Source organism: Suncus etruscus, chromosome 2, assembly GCF_024139225.1.
Source record: "Suncus etruscus isolate mSunEtr1 chromosome 2, mSunEtr1.pri.cur, whole genome shotgun sequence".
Lineage (NCBI taxonomy): Eukaryota > Metazoa > Chordata > Mammalia > Eulipotyphla > Soricidae > Suncus > Suncus etruscus.
The window spans coordinates 16846317-16861327 of NC_064849.1; the positions used below are offsets into that span (position 1 = coordinate 16846317).

At 35.0% G+C, this 15011-nt stretch overlaps 2 protein-coding genes and 1 pseudogene across 2 annotated transcripts in view; 2 read left to right on the plus strand and 1 right to left on the minus strand.

The window, feature by feature from the left end:
- The window catches only part of LOC126001626 (protein unc-13 homolog C-like), an 853998-nt gene that overhangs the window by 436215 nt on the left and 402772 nt on the right, over positions 1-15011 (plus strand). The gene's annotated exons all lie outside the window — the stretch shown is intronic.
- WDR72 (WD repeat domain 72) overlaps positions 1-15011 on the minus strand; it is a 205734-nt gene that overhangs the window by 55898 nt on the left and 134825 nt on the right. Inside the window, exons 17-18 of the mRNA XM_049769302.1 lie at positions 14149-14257; positions 10540-10542 (exon numbers count right to left, since the gene is read on the minus strand). Coding sequence (XP_049625259.1) covers positions 10540-10542; positions 14149-14257 — 112 coding nt within the window. The remainder of the gene's footprint in view (positions 1-10539; positions 10543-14148; positions 14258-15011) is intronic.
- LOC126002744 (uncharacterized) lies at positions 6978-7102 on the plus strand (annotated as a pseudogene).

Sequence of the window (15011 nt, forward strand, 5' to 3'; positions counted from 1 at the left end):
AAAACTTGCACCATGCTGTGAACCATTTTTCTCTCAAAATGTACAAGATTATGGTAGTGAATTGTGAAGCTGCAAACTCAGTTCAGATGAGCCCATTGAGAGACTTAAAGGGATTGGTTTGACTGAACTATAGAGTTCAAGGAGGATAGGAGCAGACAACCTGAGACTTGAAAGATCTCCATTAGTCAGCCAAAAATGATTCTTATAGTTTTCTATAAGGACTTTCACCATTTTCTAAGACATAATTTTGAATAGAGTTTTTTTAATGACATTTTCTCTTTTTTCATTTTTGCATATAAAAATACCATGGATTTTCACATATTAATTTCGTAGCCTGCCACTTTACTATACAAATCTACTGTTTCTAAAAGTTTTTTTTGGTAAAAATCTTTAGGATGTTTTAAATATAGTTTCATGTCATATACAGACAGTGAGAACTTTACCTCTTCCTTTTTTATCTGGATATCTTTACTAGTTCTTTCTTGCTCAATTGCTATGGCAAGTACTTTCAGTACTATACAGAGTAGAAAGGGTGAGTGGGGGCAATCTTGTCTTGTACCGTATTTCTGGGGAGGGGCTTTTAGTTTTTCTCCATTGAGTATGATGGTTGAAATGAGCTTGTTGTAAGTGGTTTTAAATATATCGAGGAAGGTTTTTTCAATTTCCATCTTGTTGAGAGTTTTTGTCAGGAATAGGCACTGAATCTTGTCAAATGCTTTCTCTGTATCTATGCTATGATCATATGGTTTTAGTTTTATATTAATTGTGTTGCATATGTTAAACTACCCTTGTATCTTAGAATGAATCTTCCTTGGTCACAATGTATGACCTTCTTGATTAATTGTTGAATTCGATTTCCTAGTATTTTGTTGAGGATCTTCGCATCTGTGTGCATTAAGAATATTGGTATATAACTCTTTCTCTCTTTTTTTGTGGTGCCTCTATCTGCTTTTGGTACCATGGTGATTTTAGCTCCATAAAAACTAAATGGGACACCAGGCTCTTTTTTCTATTGGAAAGGTTGGAATAGACTTTTTTGGTCTGTGATAAATATTTTTATCTACTTTGCATGTTTTCATCTTATCAGGCAGATGCTACTTTTTAAAAAAATATATATCTTTATGTAAGCACCATGATTACAAACATTTTTTTAGTTGGGTTTCAGTTATAAAGAATACCCCCTTTTATCAGTGGAATCTTACCACCAATGCCCCCATCTTCCTTTTCCCCACCCCTTTTATTATTGGAAAGGACAATTTTTAAAAACTTTTCAGTCCTTAAAAAAACAAGCAATCAAAGGAAAACAAACAAACAAACAAAAAAAGTCCTGGGGGCCAGAGAGATAGAACAGAGACAAGGCTTTGCCTTGCATACGGCCAACACAGGACAGACCCTGACTTGAATTTTAGCATCCCATAGGATCCCGGGAGTCTGCCAGGAGCAATTTCTGAGCACAGAGCCAGGAGTAATCCCTGAGTGCTGTTGGGTGTGAACTCTCCCCACCCCCAAAAGAACCCAAAAATATTTAGTCCTTAATTAGATGTGCAACTTTAATTGAGTCATTGGACCTCTCCAGGTTTCTGGACAAAACAAACAAACAAACAAACAAATAAATAATAAAACATAGAACTTGGGCTCCAAAGACTTGCAAATGATTTTGAATCCCGTGATTCTTTTATATGAGTAACATTCAAGTTATCTTTTTTGGGGGGAGGGGGAGAACACCCGGTGACGCTCAGGGGTTACTCCTGGCTATGCGCTTAGAAAGCGCTCCTGGCTTGGGAGATGATATGGGACACCGGAGGATCTAATGCAGTCCGTCCTAAGCTACCGCGTGCAAGGCAGACACTTTATGCCCTGAGCCATCGCTCAGGCCCCCCACAAGCTATCTTATTCACTCTTACCCTTCTTGTTTCAAAAAGACATTCCAGAACCAGGTAAACATCAAGTCCCTGAAATAGAAAGATCAAGGAGTAAAGGCCTAGCTTGAAGGTAATCCAAGATGAAATTGAGCACTCTGGTATTTTTTTACACCTAAATTTCCTCCCTACTTCATAGCTATTTCTGAAAAACCTCATTGTGTGGTATTTTAGCTTCTTCAAGTGGCAGTTTTACTTGGATCTGCCACAACTTTTTGTTTTGTGTTTTGGCCCATACCTTGTAGGGCTCCATGGTTACTTGCTGTGATGCCAAGGACCTAGGCAGTGGTAATGGATCTTTAGGATCCTACATACAAAATCCCTGAACACTTCAACCATATCTCCCTGGGCCCTCTGCTGGGAGAGTGAAATTGGAGCTCACCCAAGATAGCTTCCCACATGTCTAAAGTACTTACTCCAGTATTTGCTCACCATAGACTCTTAGTGACTGTTAATGATTGATAGAATTAATAGAGATTATTAATAATTTAGCATTATATGCTCTTAAACTATCTTGAAGTAAAACAAAAAAACCAATAGCATTTAGGCCCAATATATAAAACAATGTAACATGAAAACAATAATTTTACATAACATGCCTACCAGAAACTACTATGCAAAGTCCTATTTTAACAGGCCACCAAAATGTGCTGACACGGAGTATGTTGCATGTGCCAGAGAAAACTGTTAAGAGAAAGTTTTTAATTAGGAAACCTTAGTAAAAAGCATTGCCTGGACTTCTAGGAAATCACATCATGATCTCAGTGTAATGGCCATTTGAAAAAGAGCGCTGAAGTGAGTCCAAGCAAGGGAGCATTATTGGAAAACAGCCTGCTCCAATGACTTCCTGGAATTCCTTTCTGTGCAAGTCAGCAGCTTGTTCAATGTGGTCTGTGCTAAACAGAACCATTGGAACTGAAAGGGCATCTTCCAAGGTGATAGAGCTAGAGAAGAAAAACATGAGTTTCTAAGAAAGCTGCAATAATAAAAGCTTATGTTATGCACATTTCAACACTAGCTTGCTCTCTTTATAAATAAAATGTGTAATAGGGATGATGAAAAATGTAAATCAGGGGGGCAAGAAGCAAATTCAGTCTTGACTTCAAGGTAGAGGAGATAGAAGAAATGGCTTAGCTCTTTTCCACTCTGTCCTTCAGTCTCTAACCTGAATAATCGGAATGATGTTATTTCTCAGTGAGAATTATATCACAGACTGGTTCACATTTCTTTTGAAGATATTTGTGCTACCTCTTGTTAAAATCTATACTAGAAAAAGCAAAGTGGCAAAACTTTTTATTTTATACTTGTAATTCTGTGGTATTAATGTAACTTTGGTTACACCCTAAATATATTAACATGCTGCCAATCTACAGGGTTTTTTTTTTTTAATCTCAGATAAATAATACTTAACAATAACAGAGCTTGGGGAGTTCTTTGCATGTGAGTGTGTGCTGATGTTAAAAAAAGAGGCAGTTTTTCTTGTAAAAGTAAACACACAAGCACTACTAAGTACTATTCTGATTACCAGGATAAACAGAATCTCTTCACTATAAATTATCCATCCAAAGCAATATCCCAAGTGGAATTAAATATTTAGACCAAAAGTGGGTATTACTATCACCATTTCTAATATTTTCTAATCTTATATATCAAATATTTAATATCAGTGGGAACTGTTAGTATATAAATTATTAATTAAATTAATTAAACTACCAAATTATTGTTTCAGATGTAATAAAGGTTCAAATTCTTGTGAAAGTTTTATTTTATTTATTTCATTTGGATTTGGGGCTATACCTTGCAATACTCAGATATTATTTCTGGCTCTTCCCTCAGTAATTACTCCTGGAGGTGCTCATGGAACCATATAGGATGCTAGAGATTGAGCCAGTATCAGCTATGTGTAAGAAAATGCCCTATTAGCTGTATTTTTTTCCTCTGGCCCCAAATGTTTATTAAATTTTTAAAGCATCAAGTTAGAAAATTTCTCAAACTACAAAAAAAGTTAGATGGTAAAAAATGAAGAATATTTTGTTTGTTTTACAGATTCAGTAGAAGTTAGTGACAAAATTTGACTATTTCCCAAACATTTTATAAGTTTTCAGTTGTAACTATGTGGATGATCCTATATGAAAATTTGATATGAATCCTAACTTACTTCAAAGAATAATGATTTCTAAGTAGTTTCTGTAGTGATTTTCTTTTATTTCAGCAAGAGCACACAAACCGTGCCTCCTGAAATCAGAAATAAAAAATGCTAAAACTTATGGTACTTTGTTAGCATTTTATAATACAAAGAGTCTATGAAGTTTCACAACTATTTCCATTTATGTAATGGATAAAAAAGGATAAAAAATTTTTGGATTGCAGCTACACATTAAAAATAATAAAATATTTAAATTATGATTTGTAAATTTGTGGAAAATAAGGCTTAAGCAGAGAAAATGAGACTGTTCAATACAACTAGAAAGGGAAACCTGCCAATTGTAATGAATAAAATGACTTATCATGCCTTCACCCTCTTCATAGAGTTGTTGTAACTGGAACATCTAAGTGCTTTATACTATTAGTCACTAGCATATTGCAGCTTCATTCTTATTTGTCCCCAGTACTTATCTACTTGTGATTTATGCTTACAGACTAACAAGGAATATACATATATACATACATATATACACATATACCATACATAACCAAATAGGAGACAGATCTCAGCTAAGAGAACTAGACAGACATTAGTTAGGTGAACTTTATTTTTTAATTCAGCTTTGTAATGATGTTCAAAACATATAACTTTCCAGTAAAACCCATACCCCTAGCTTCCTTTTCCATGTATAGACTTCATCTAGAGATATACAGCCTTTTTTTTTTTAGCTATAACATGGTGGAATCTTATCCTTTATAAAGTTTTGGAGAACGCTGAGGATGGCGCCTACACAATTTGATTTGGTGTAAAAAACCACACCAAATCTGATTTCTGTTACATTAAGACATTCTCTGACAAAATATATAGAATAAGAAACAAAGTGAATTGTGTTTTAGACATACTTGCAAGCTTGTTTCCCTGAATACCTGACCACTAATTTAAAAATGGATCAAAACCTACTTTAAGTGAATATTTAATAAATGATTTAATGGTCAAGTTGAGATACATTTTAAATGCTAAATATAAAAATGATTTGTGTTTGCTTACTGGAAATTTCTGTAATATAAGAAAACATATAACAAACAAAATATTTAAAGCAAATTTACTGTGAAAGAAATGAAATGAGTATTCAAATTATAAATATTCTACATTTATCAAACTATAGTGTTGATTAATATTTGACTTTTGTAATGTGAGATTCATAATAGTGGACTGCCATTAACAGCAGAAATAGACTCGACCTTTTAATGTACAATGTGTTTTAGATGAACTTGAGTCTCTAGAAATATAAAAGTAGCAATATCATCCTAATTGGAAGGTTTTAAACTTAGCTAGAAGCAATAAACAAAAATGTCCATAAATAAATATGCAGAAGGTCATTGGTTTGAATCCTGGCATCCCATATACTCCCCTGAGCCTGCCAGGAGCGATTTCTGAGCCTACCGAGTAATCCCTGAGCGCTGCTTGGTGTGACCCAAAAACAAACAAAAAAAAAAGTGAAGATAACATGTAATATTTCTGGAAAATATCTTAGAGCAATCATTTAATGTATGGTCTTAATTACTAATTCAGTTAAGAATATTTGTAGAAAAGGTCAATAATGCCTACATAAATCCACATGCACACATAGGAAAAAAAGGGAAAAATGTAATAGTCAAAACTTTTCAATAAATTAAAAATGATAAAACTACAAACGTGCACACAAAAGAACAAAAGGGAAAAATGGGGGCCCGGAGAGATAGCACAGCGGCATTTGCCTTGCAAGCAGCCGATCCAGGACCAAAGGTGGTTGGTTCGAATCCCGGTGTCCCATATGGTCCCCCGTACCTGCCATGAGCTATTTCTGAGCAGACAGCCAGGAGTAACCCCTTAGCACTGCCGGGTGTAGCCCAAAAACAAAAACAAAAACATGCCTGCCAAGGAGAAGGAGAGGTTTTTGGATGTGTGAAAATTTGGTGACCTTTTTTTGCCTTTAGTGCCCTTTGTGTACCAATTCTTTTTTAGTTGTGTCAATTAGACTCACTCAGAAGCAGGTGTTAAGATGGAGATAGAAATGCAAAATATTTACTGGAGAGAAACATAAGCAGGAGGAAACAGGGAGAAAAAAAAACCTGGGTAGGAATCACACTAAATTCACATTGCAGCTCTATAAAAGTCATATTCAGGTTCAATAAAAATGCTAGAACAAAGAGAGATTTTGTGTGTGTGTGTGTGTGTGTGTGTGTGTGTGTGTGTGTGTGAGAGAGAGAGAGAGAGAGAGAGAGAGAGAGAGAGAGAGAGAGAGAGAGAGAGAAATAGCTTTGTCCTTGTACTTCCACCTTGTTTTGTCACTATTCCAAGACAAGTATGGCTTCTACTCAAAGTGGGAATGGATTCTGAAGTTGTCAATTGTTCTCAGTCATTAGCAGTCACACTCATCCCTGAATTGGCCTTTCCTAGTGTGTGAGAGAGAGATCTATCTCAGTGCCTCCCTCCATGTCTGTCTTGAAATAAATTTCCAAAAGCGCTGAGAATGTTTACTCTGGTGGAAAATCTTTACAATTTATTCCCAGGCAATTAATGGCTCTCTACACTTGTAATGCAATGTAAACTATAGAAGCTAATATTGTACTGTGTTGATAGGACTCTTTTGGAAGATAGAAACCATATAGTTTCAGATTCCTAAAAGAAAGTTTTGAAAATAGGATACCAAACATATAACATAGTCAATGCAACATATAATATAGTCAATGAGACAAACCAAACATATGATTTAATAGATAGATCTAGCAGGAGGTGATTACATTAGCTGTGAGATTAGCTGTTTAGATCAGCTATTTTCTATTATGTTGTAACTGTATCAGGGACCAATTGTATATGTTTACATCTCTTTCTACCATATTTTTATTTCTCAATTTAACAATTGGTCAGAAGGCCTCCCAATTCTTACCACAGGCTGTGTTCTTTACACTGACTGTATAGAAAGAGAAGGTACAGTAAAGAAAAGAAACACAATTGGTCAGCAGCAATTTTAACTTTTTTAAAGTCTAAGATATGATGGGTTTAATCTGTATTGTAAACTAATAATTTAGAAACCCAAGATATAGTACTAAGGATAAGTCACTTGCTCACATATCACTAGGCAGACCTAATTTGAATCTTCAGCATCAAATCTGAGCACTATGTGGAATCCTGAACACAGAGATAGTAAAAAAGTCCTTGAGAATCACTACATGTGGCTCCTAAACTCCCCCCCAAAATCACTCTCAAATGTAATCATGTATTTATTTATTTATTGATTCCTCAATTATTGTAATTGTTTGGGGTATATATTTTTATTTTTGAAATATACCAGTGGCTGCTGCATTTTTCCACCTCGGCTTATACTAGAGCCACTAAATTTTACCACTTTTTAAGGGTAAGATTAGGGGTGTCGATTTATACTGGGGTCAGCTTATACATAAGTATTTATGGTAATACAGATGGAGGGTAAGAAAGAAACTACCATAAAGATGAAAGAAAGAAACTTTAAGAGTTCGTTGCGTGCAACATTTATTTTAGTTTCCCTTGCAGTTTTAAAAGGGAGAGAACAAAAATTAAAAAAAAAAATGTCTAAGGTACAAATTGAATCGCTATTCAAAGACAGTGGTTTTATACACAGTTTGTAATGCCACCACCGGGAATTGAGGCAAAGGATACTGGGTAATAGAGACACTTAACATTTTTAGCTGGAATGAGCCAGGATTGCCAAATACCTTGCAGTGCTCAGGACAATCTCTCCCAATGAAAACTGCTCTGTTATGTTTGTGGTTTCCAAATTGTCCATGGACATCCATGGAGGTAACAGCCCTGTTCATGATTCTTAGAGCCAAGAAATGTATTTTATCCATAGAAAAATTGTGCAAGGCATTTACTATATTCTGTATTTTCTAGGAAAGTCACTAGTTCTGTTTATTTAAAAATGGCCAAATGTTGTCCAGATCTTATTTTTTTAAATCCATGTGAATACACATGTTCTGCTCACCCCACTACATCTATATAGGGGTCTTCACTGATAACAGCTCTTTGCTCTTTTCAGCAGTGGAATCTGCTCTTGTCAGCATTTTGTATCTTATATAGCTAGTTAAAACTTTCACCTACTGAGCTGTATTATTCTATTACAAAAGGTCAATTTTTCACAACCCCACATTAGCTAGGTTGTAGGTCTCGAGGGCTGAGTTCTGTGTAGGGAAAACAGGCCTCTTCTATGTCCATAAAAGAAAGAAAAAAGTCACAACTTTTCTTTGAATTGCCTTTCTTGTAGCTTATTCTTAAAGGTAAAATACTCTGCCTTATGTTTTGACTGTTCCTTTTTTCCTTCAACTATCTGTTGGGATTCATTTTTTCCCTTATGACTTGTTAAATAAGTTCCTTATAAGATAAATAAACTTAACTCTTCTGGATGAACACATTAATAGTAAACTATTTCCATATAATGATGATTTCTATTCACTACCAACAGACTATTAAAATATCATTTAGCATTTCTTCCACTTTTCCTTAAACTAGTCTTTTGATATGTACTGTCATTTTTTTATTCACCCATTCACTCAACCAACCAACGTTTATTGAGTATCATGAATCACATGGTACAGTGGGTACTTAAAGCATAAGATTAATAAACCCATACTTTTGGCTTCAAGGAGTTCAGAGAAGCAGAAAAACAAAGCAAATAATCAGGATATCTGATGATATATTTCAAAAGAATATAGAGGCATATGAAAACATAATATAATAATAAAAATTTGCCTTATACAGAGCTTTAGATAAAACATTAATAATATTTGCTCTTAAGTTATTTAAAGTTTACAAGGCTAAAAATTGGGTAGATGTAGCCAAGAGTACACATAGAAAAATTAGGATTCTTCCTGCAAAATGCCTAAAATTCTAACAAAAATGTCTAATGTCATGAGAAGAAATAAATTTTTTCAACTACACTTTTTTTTTCGAGCCACAGTGTTTGATTCTCAGGGGTTACTCCTGGCTAAGCACTCAGAAATTGCGCCTGGCTTGGGGGGACCATATGGGACGCTGGGGGAATCGAACCGTGGTCCTTCCTTGGCTAATGCTTGCAAGGCAGACACCTTACCTCTAGCGCCACCTCGCCGGTTCCCCAACTACAATTTTTAACAGTTGCTTTCTCATATGCTAAACACTATATAATCTGCTGAGACTATACAAATTTAATTTTTTTTTCAAAATGAACTGTGTCTGGCACAATAATCTCTTAATACTTCCTTGGAGAAGCTGTAGTTGGGTGAAGAAGAAAAGTTCAAGGCAAGGTTGAGTTACAAGCTGGATTCATTTATGAGTCTTTTTTTAACTTTTGGAGGAACCTGCCTACTGTATACCAAATTATACTAGGAGATAAAAAAATTTGTGTCTCCCCAAGGATTTATCTGGCTGCTAAAGAAAGTAAGTAGCTTCTTTTCCTCATCTCCTCATCTTTCTCTTACAACTTAAGAGTTTGCTGACTCTAGCTAGCATAAACAATGCCATAATCCATCCATTCATGTAAACACTCAATAAACACTTATTATTATCTATTAGGTGAAAGATCATCCAAAATGACTCAAGGAAAAAGATAAATAGGTTGGCCCTTGTCCTTGGAGTAATGGGAGGTCAGTCTCAGGTTTGGAGCACTATAGTGCAAAACTCATTGATTTCAGAGACATATTCTAGATCACTTTTTCATTGTCAATAAATGTAAATGGGTATATAGATGATAATCAATAAAGTGGTGTCAGCCCAACAGTTACCAAGGAAATATTTAACTCAATTCCTTGATGCAGCCATCCCTGTGGATCAAGCCACGTTTGGCATGCTGATTGCTTATGAGGAAAAAAAAAGAAAGAAAGACAATGAAATGCTCTAGTTTTTCATACACTAAGGAAGAAAGCCATTCATCTCAATCTCTCTGAAAGATGAGACTACTTTTAGGAAAAGAACCCCATCAGTCTCTGCAGCAGAATCTTTGAGATAATACAGAAGAGACAGAGTAAGTGGAGAAACTCATAAGAATTTAAAGGGGAGAAAAGAAAATGGTGAAATGTACCCAGCAAATTTATACAGTTTTAAACATTAAGGCAGAAAACACATTAAAGATGAAAGTGCTTTAAAGATATGTCATATATTTTAGGGGCTAAACAACATTTATCTTATCTGAATTCACTGACGTGATATATAAAGACTTTTTTTCATATGAAGATATTTTTTTATGGTCAGACCCCACAGTGCACAGGACTTATGTCTGAACCAAATGTGGAGCCAAAGATAGGACTGAGGACTGAGGTCCATCATGTGCAAGACAAGAACCCTAAGTATTGTATAACATTCCAGTCCCTTCTAGTCCCTTGCAAGATCTTCGATTTTTAAGTAAGACAGTCTATTAACATTTGCATTAGTCTAAAATATATTTCTAAATTCTTCCCTTTCTCTCATATTACCAATCTTTACAATCTTTAACAAATACACACAATTTTTCATTTCTAGCATTTACAGTTGGTATTTCCAGTTCCCAGTAATAGAACCTATCATTAAATCACCAAAGCTTATATTTCATAAATAATATTCTAAATAAAAGCTTTTAGTATTATGTGCATCACTAATGGAATCGCACAGAGTGCTAAAAGTTTAGTAAAATAAATACAGTATTTTATATGTTGATTAATTTTTGAAGAGAATATTTTCCCTGTTTTAATATGAAGCACCTAGAATTTGCTACTTTATAATCTTAAATAAAGATAACACCAGTCTCTACAAGTATTGCTAAAAGAGGGTTTTAAAGTGATGAATAGTCAAAGAAAATTTTCATTAATCGAAGGACAATTCTACATGAAATGAAAACTTCAGGTTTTGAAGGCAGTCCATAAATTAAGGCATGAAAACCCTATTTGCAATCCCTTGTATGTCACAGTTTAATGTGAATTTCTAGAAGATGGAGCTATATAGCACAGCGAGAAGGGCACGTGCTTTGTATGAGGTTGACCCAAGTTCAATTCCTAGCATCTCATATGGTGTCCCACACACCACCATGAGTAATTCCTGAGTTAAGAGACAAGAGTAACTCCTCAGCATCATTGATGTGGCTCAAAAACTAATGTTAATTACTCTTCACACAATAATTTGAAGTTGAGAGCTTTAGCTACAAAACCCACCATTTCTATTTCAGCCACTTTATTCAATAAAACCATCTAGAGCACTATTTAAACTGATCCAAATAACAATGGGGATAATTTAGATTTTTAAATATCTTTTACTAATAAAAAATAATTTATTTATTTATTTGGTTTTTGGGCCACACCAGGTGATGCTCAGAGATTACTCCTGACTATGCGCTCAGAAATCGCTCCTGGTCTGAGGGACCATATAGGCTGCAGAGGGATGGAATCATGGAACTTCCTAGGCTAGCATGCAAGGCAGATAACTTACCGCTTGCGCCAAAGCTCTTGACCTCCCTGAAATTGTTATTTTAAAAGCAATACATAATCTCCTCAAATGCAGTGCAAATTGTAAAATTTCTGGTAAACTGAGTTAAGGAAGGTAGTAAAACCGAAAAACAAAACAAAACAAAAAAACAGAAGACCCATCCACTCCTGGTGGGATTGCTGGCCTATTTAACCTTTTTTTGGAAGACAACATAAACATGCCTCAAAAATTTAAGAATGGTGGGGCCGGAGAGATAGCACAACGGTGTTTGCCTTGCAAGCAGCTGACCCAAGACCTAAGGTGGTTGGCTCGAATCCTGGCGTTCCATATGGTCCCCCGTGCCTGTAGGGGCTATTTCTGAGCAGATAGCCACGAGTAACCCCTGAGCACTGCCAGGTGTGGTCCCCCTCAAAAAAAGGAAAAAAAATTTAAGAATGGAACTTCATCATAGATCCAGAATTTCCACTTCTTGGCATCTAGCCTTAGGGCACAAACACTTCATTCAGAAAATACATTTTCTCTTCTATTGTAGCATTACTCACAGTAGCCTAGCTCTACAAAAATATTTGGTAAATCTTCAGATTATGGGTAAGACATGTAAGAGCAAAACATCAAAATTTTCATCTATAAAGCATCATGTGATTTTCTTACTAACGATGTAGGGATTATAGGAAAATAAATTAACTGGGAATAAGGCACAGAAATGTTACCTGATAACAATTAGTACATGATAAATGGGACTCTATTTAGAGAGTTGAAATAAAGTCATACTAGGGCGTTTTCCCACAAAAACTCAAATGTAAAATTAATTGAAAAAAGAATTTTTTTTGGAGTTGGAATGATAATACAGTGGGTAAGGTATTTTCTTTGCATGCAAATCACCTGGGTTTGAAGCTTATTATCCCCAAATCTGCCATAAGTGATTTCTGAATGTAGAACTAGGAATAAGCTATGATGTCTGTTGGGTGTGGCTCTCCACAAGAACAAAATAAAATACATACAAAACATTCTGAGAGTTAAACAAAATGACAGAACATGTAAATCTGTAAAGCTTTCCTGACAAAAATATAGTTAATTATAATTTAAATATATTTTTGGTAAATACACTAATACTGTTGAAAATTAAAATTATATATATAGTTTTTGCTGCTTTCTTCTTCCTTTCTTTGAGGCCACACTCAGCTATACTGAGGGCTTACTCCTGACTCTGTAAGTGGTCAGGGAGCTCTCCTGATAAGTTTGGGAGACCTTACTAGGTGCTTGAATTAAACCCAGGTCAGTTACATGCAAGGCAAGTGCCTTACCCAATTGTACTATAATTCTAGCCCATACATTCTAAAAATTTAATTATAAAAATTATATTAAAGATAATGGGCTAAATTATCAGATAAAATTTTGGATTATATATGCAGATTCACTTGCTAGACATAAAAATAAATATCAATATAATAATATTATAACAGTAAAATCAAGTGGTTCATCTGTAATAATAATTGTTTCATTTTGTACTGATTTCTTTTTAATTATCTCTTTCTTTCTTCTTTCTTTCTTCCTTTTTTTCTTTCTTCTTTATTTCTTTCCCTTCCTTCCTTCCTTCCTTCCTTCCCTCCTTCCTTCCTTCCTTCCTTCCTTCCTTCCCTCCTTCCTTCCTTCCTTCCCTCCTTCCTTCCTTCCTTCCTTCCTTCCTTCCCTCCTTCCTTCCTTCCTTCCCTCCTTCCTTCCTTCCTTCCTTCCTTCCTTCCTTCCTTCCTTCCTTCCTTCCTTCTTTCCTTCCTTCCTTCCTTCCTTCCTTCCTTCCTTCCTTCCTTCCTTCCTTCCCTCCTTCCTTCCTTCCTTCCTTCCTTCCTTCCCTCCTTCCTTCCTTCCTTCCCTCCTTCCTTCCTTCCTTCCTTCCTTCCTTCCTTCCTTCCTTCCTTCCTTCTTTCCTTCCTTCCTTCCTTCCTTCCTTCCTTCCTTCCTTCCTTCCTTCCTTCCTTCCTTCCTTCCTTCCTTCCACCCTTCCTTCCTTCCTTCCACCCTTCCTTCCTTCCTTCCTTCCTTCCTTTCTTTGGGTATGAAATGTAATTTTTTTTTACTTTTGGGAGCACTCACAGGTGTACTTAGTGCTCTCTCCTGGCTCTCTACCCTATCAGTGTGCAGAAGACCCTATGTTGTGCCAGAAATAAATACTGGTTCTGCCACCCACACAACTCAAACACCTTACCCACTGTACTATCTCTTCAGCCCCTAAGGATAACTTTTATCAGCTGTTCTTATACTATAAATTCTATTGAAATACTACTGTTAAATCTGCTTTAGTTATAGTTATTTAACTTTGACTTACTTTTTTATAAATTACATCTTTTTTCTAGAAAATCTTGATTATCCAGAATTTAGAATATCTTTAAAAATGACAATTAGAAAAGAAAAATGATAGCAGAATAGTTCAGAAGCAATTGTACTTAGCTTTCAATTTTGCATAATTGATATATTGAAGATGCATTCTCAACACATTGTTAAGTAGTAGAAAAGGTTCATGTAAAAGGGCATGTCAATAAATTTTGCACTTACTTTGCAGTGGCAAACTGTCAGTAAAATACTCTGACTCTAACTCGTTGGCCCACTCTATCTTTGGCAGCATCCGCAACATCTCAGAGCTCTCATTCTCTGCCAGGGATTCTGGTTGACTACTAACTACTGTCCTTCTCAAAGTCTTCATATGCTGCTGAACTTCAGCCAAGAGAACAGCTTGTATTGCTTCAGTTACCTGTAAAGTGTTTTTTAGTGAATTATTTTAAGTATTATTATAAATGTTTGTAAGTCTTGCACAAATTTTAAGTATTATTATAAATGTTTGTAAGTCTTGCACAAAACATAAGGTCTAGAGTTATTTTTGTTTGTAAAGCTCAACTCCACTTGAATAAATATCTAAAAACAAATGAAGTGCAGATGCTAAGAACTGGCACCAAAGTATCACACTATTCTTTAACAAATACATGCGATTCTAAAAAGGAAAATTGAGAGATCTCTCAATTGTTTCACATAACCCACTTTCATTTTTATCATATTAACTAAATGAATTTGAATATAATTTATTTTAAAAGCAACTTAAGTAAATGATGATCGTTTATAAGAACGACTCAGTAAAAACACTACTTAAATTAGCTGTGCAAATTAAATACATGTCATCTATTAATGGCAGTTTTTTCAAGGAAATAAGACAAATTCTAAAATGTCTGCATTACCAGAAATAAAATGAAATAGCCAAAGCAAATAAGAGAGAAAAGAAAAAATAATTAAACACCCATACTTTGTCTCCAAACTATACTACCAAGTAATACTAATTAAAAGTTTGGAACTAGAATAAAAGCAAGCAGAAAGACCAAGACATAGATTAGAAAACCAAGAAATAAGTCCATACTCATAAAGGAACTTAATTTATAACTAAGAAGTCAAGAACATACTATAAGTAAAGAAAAAAGCTCTTCAACAAAAGGTATTTTTGGGGAAAAAAGGAAAGT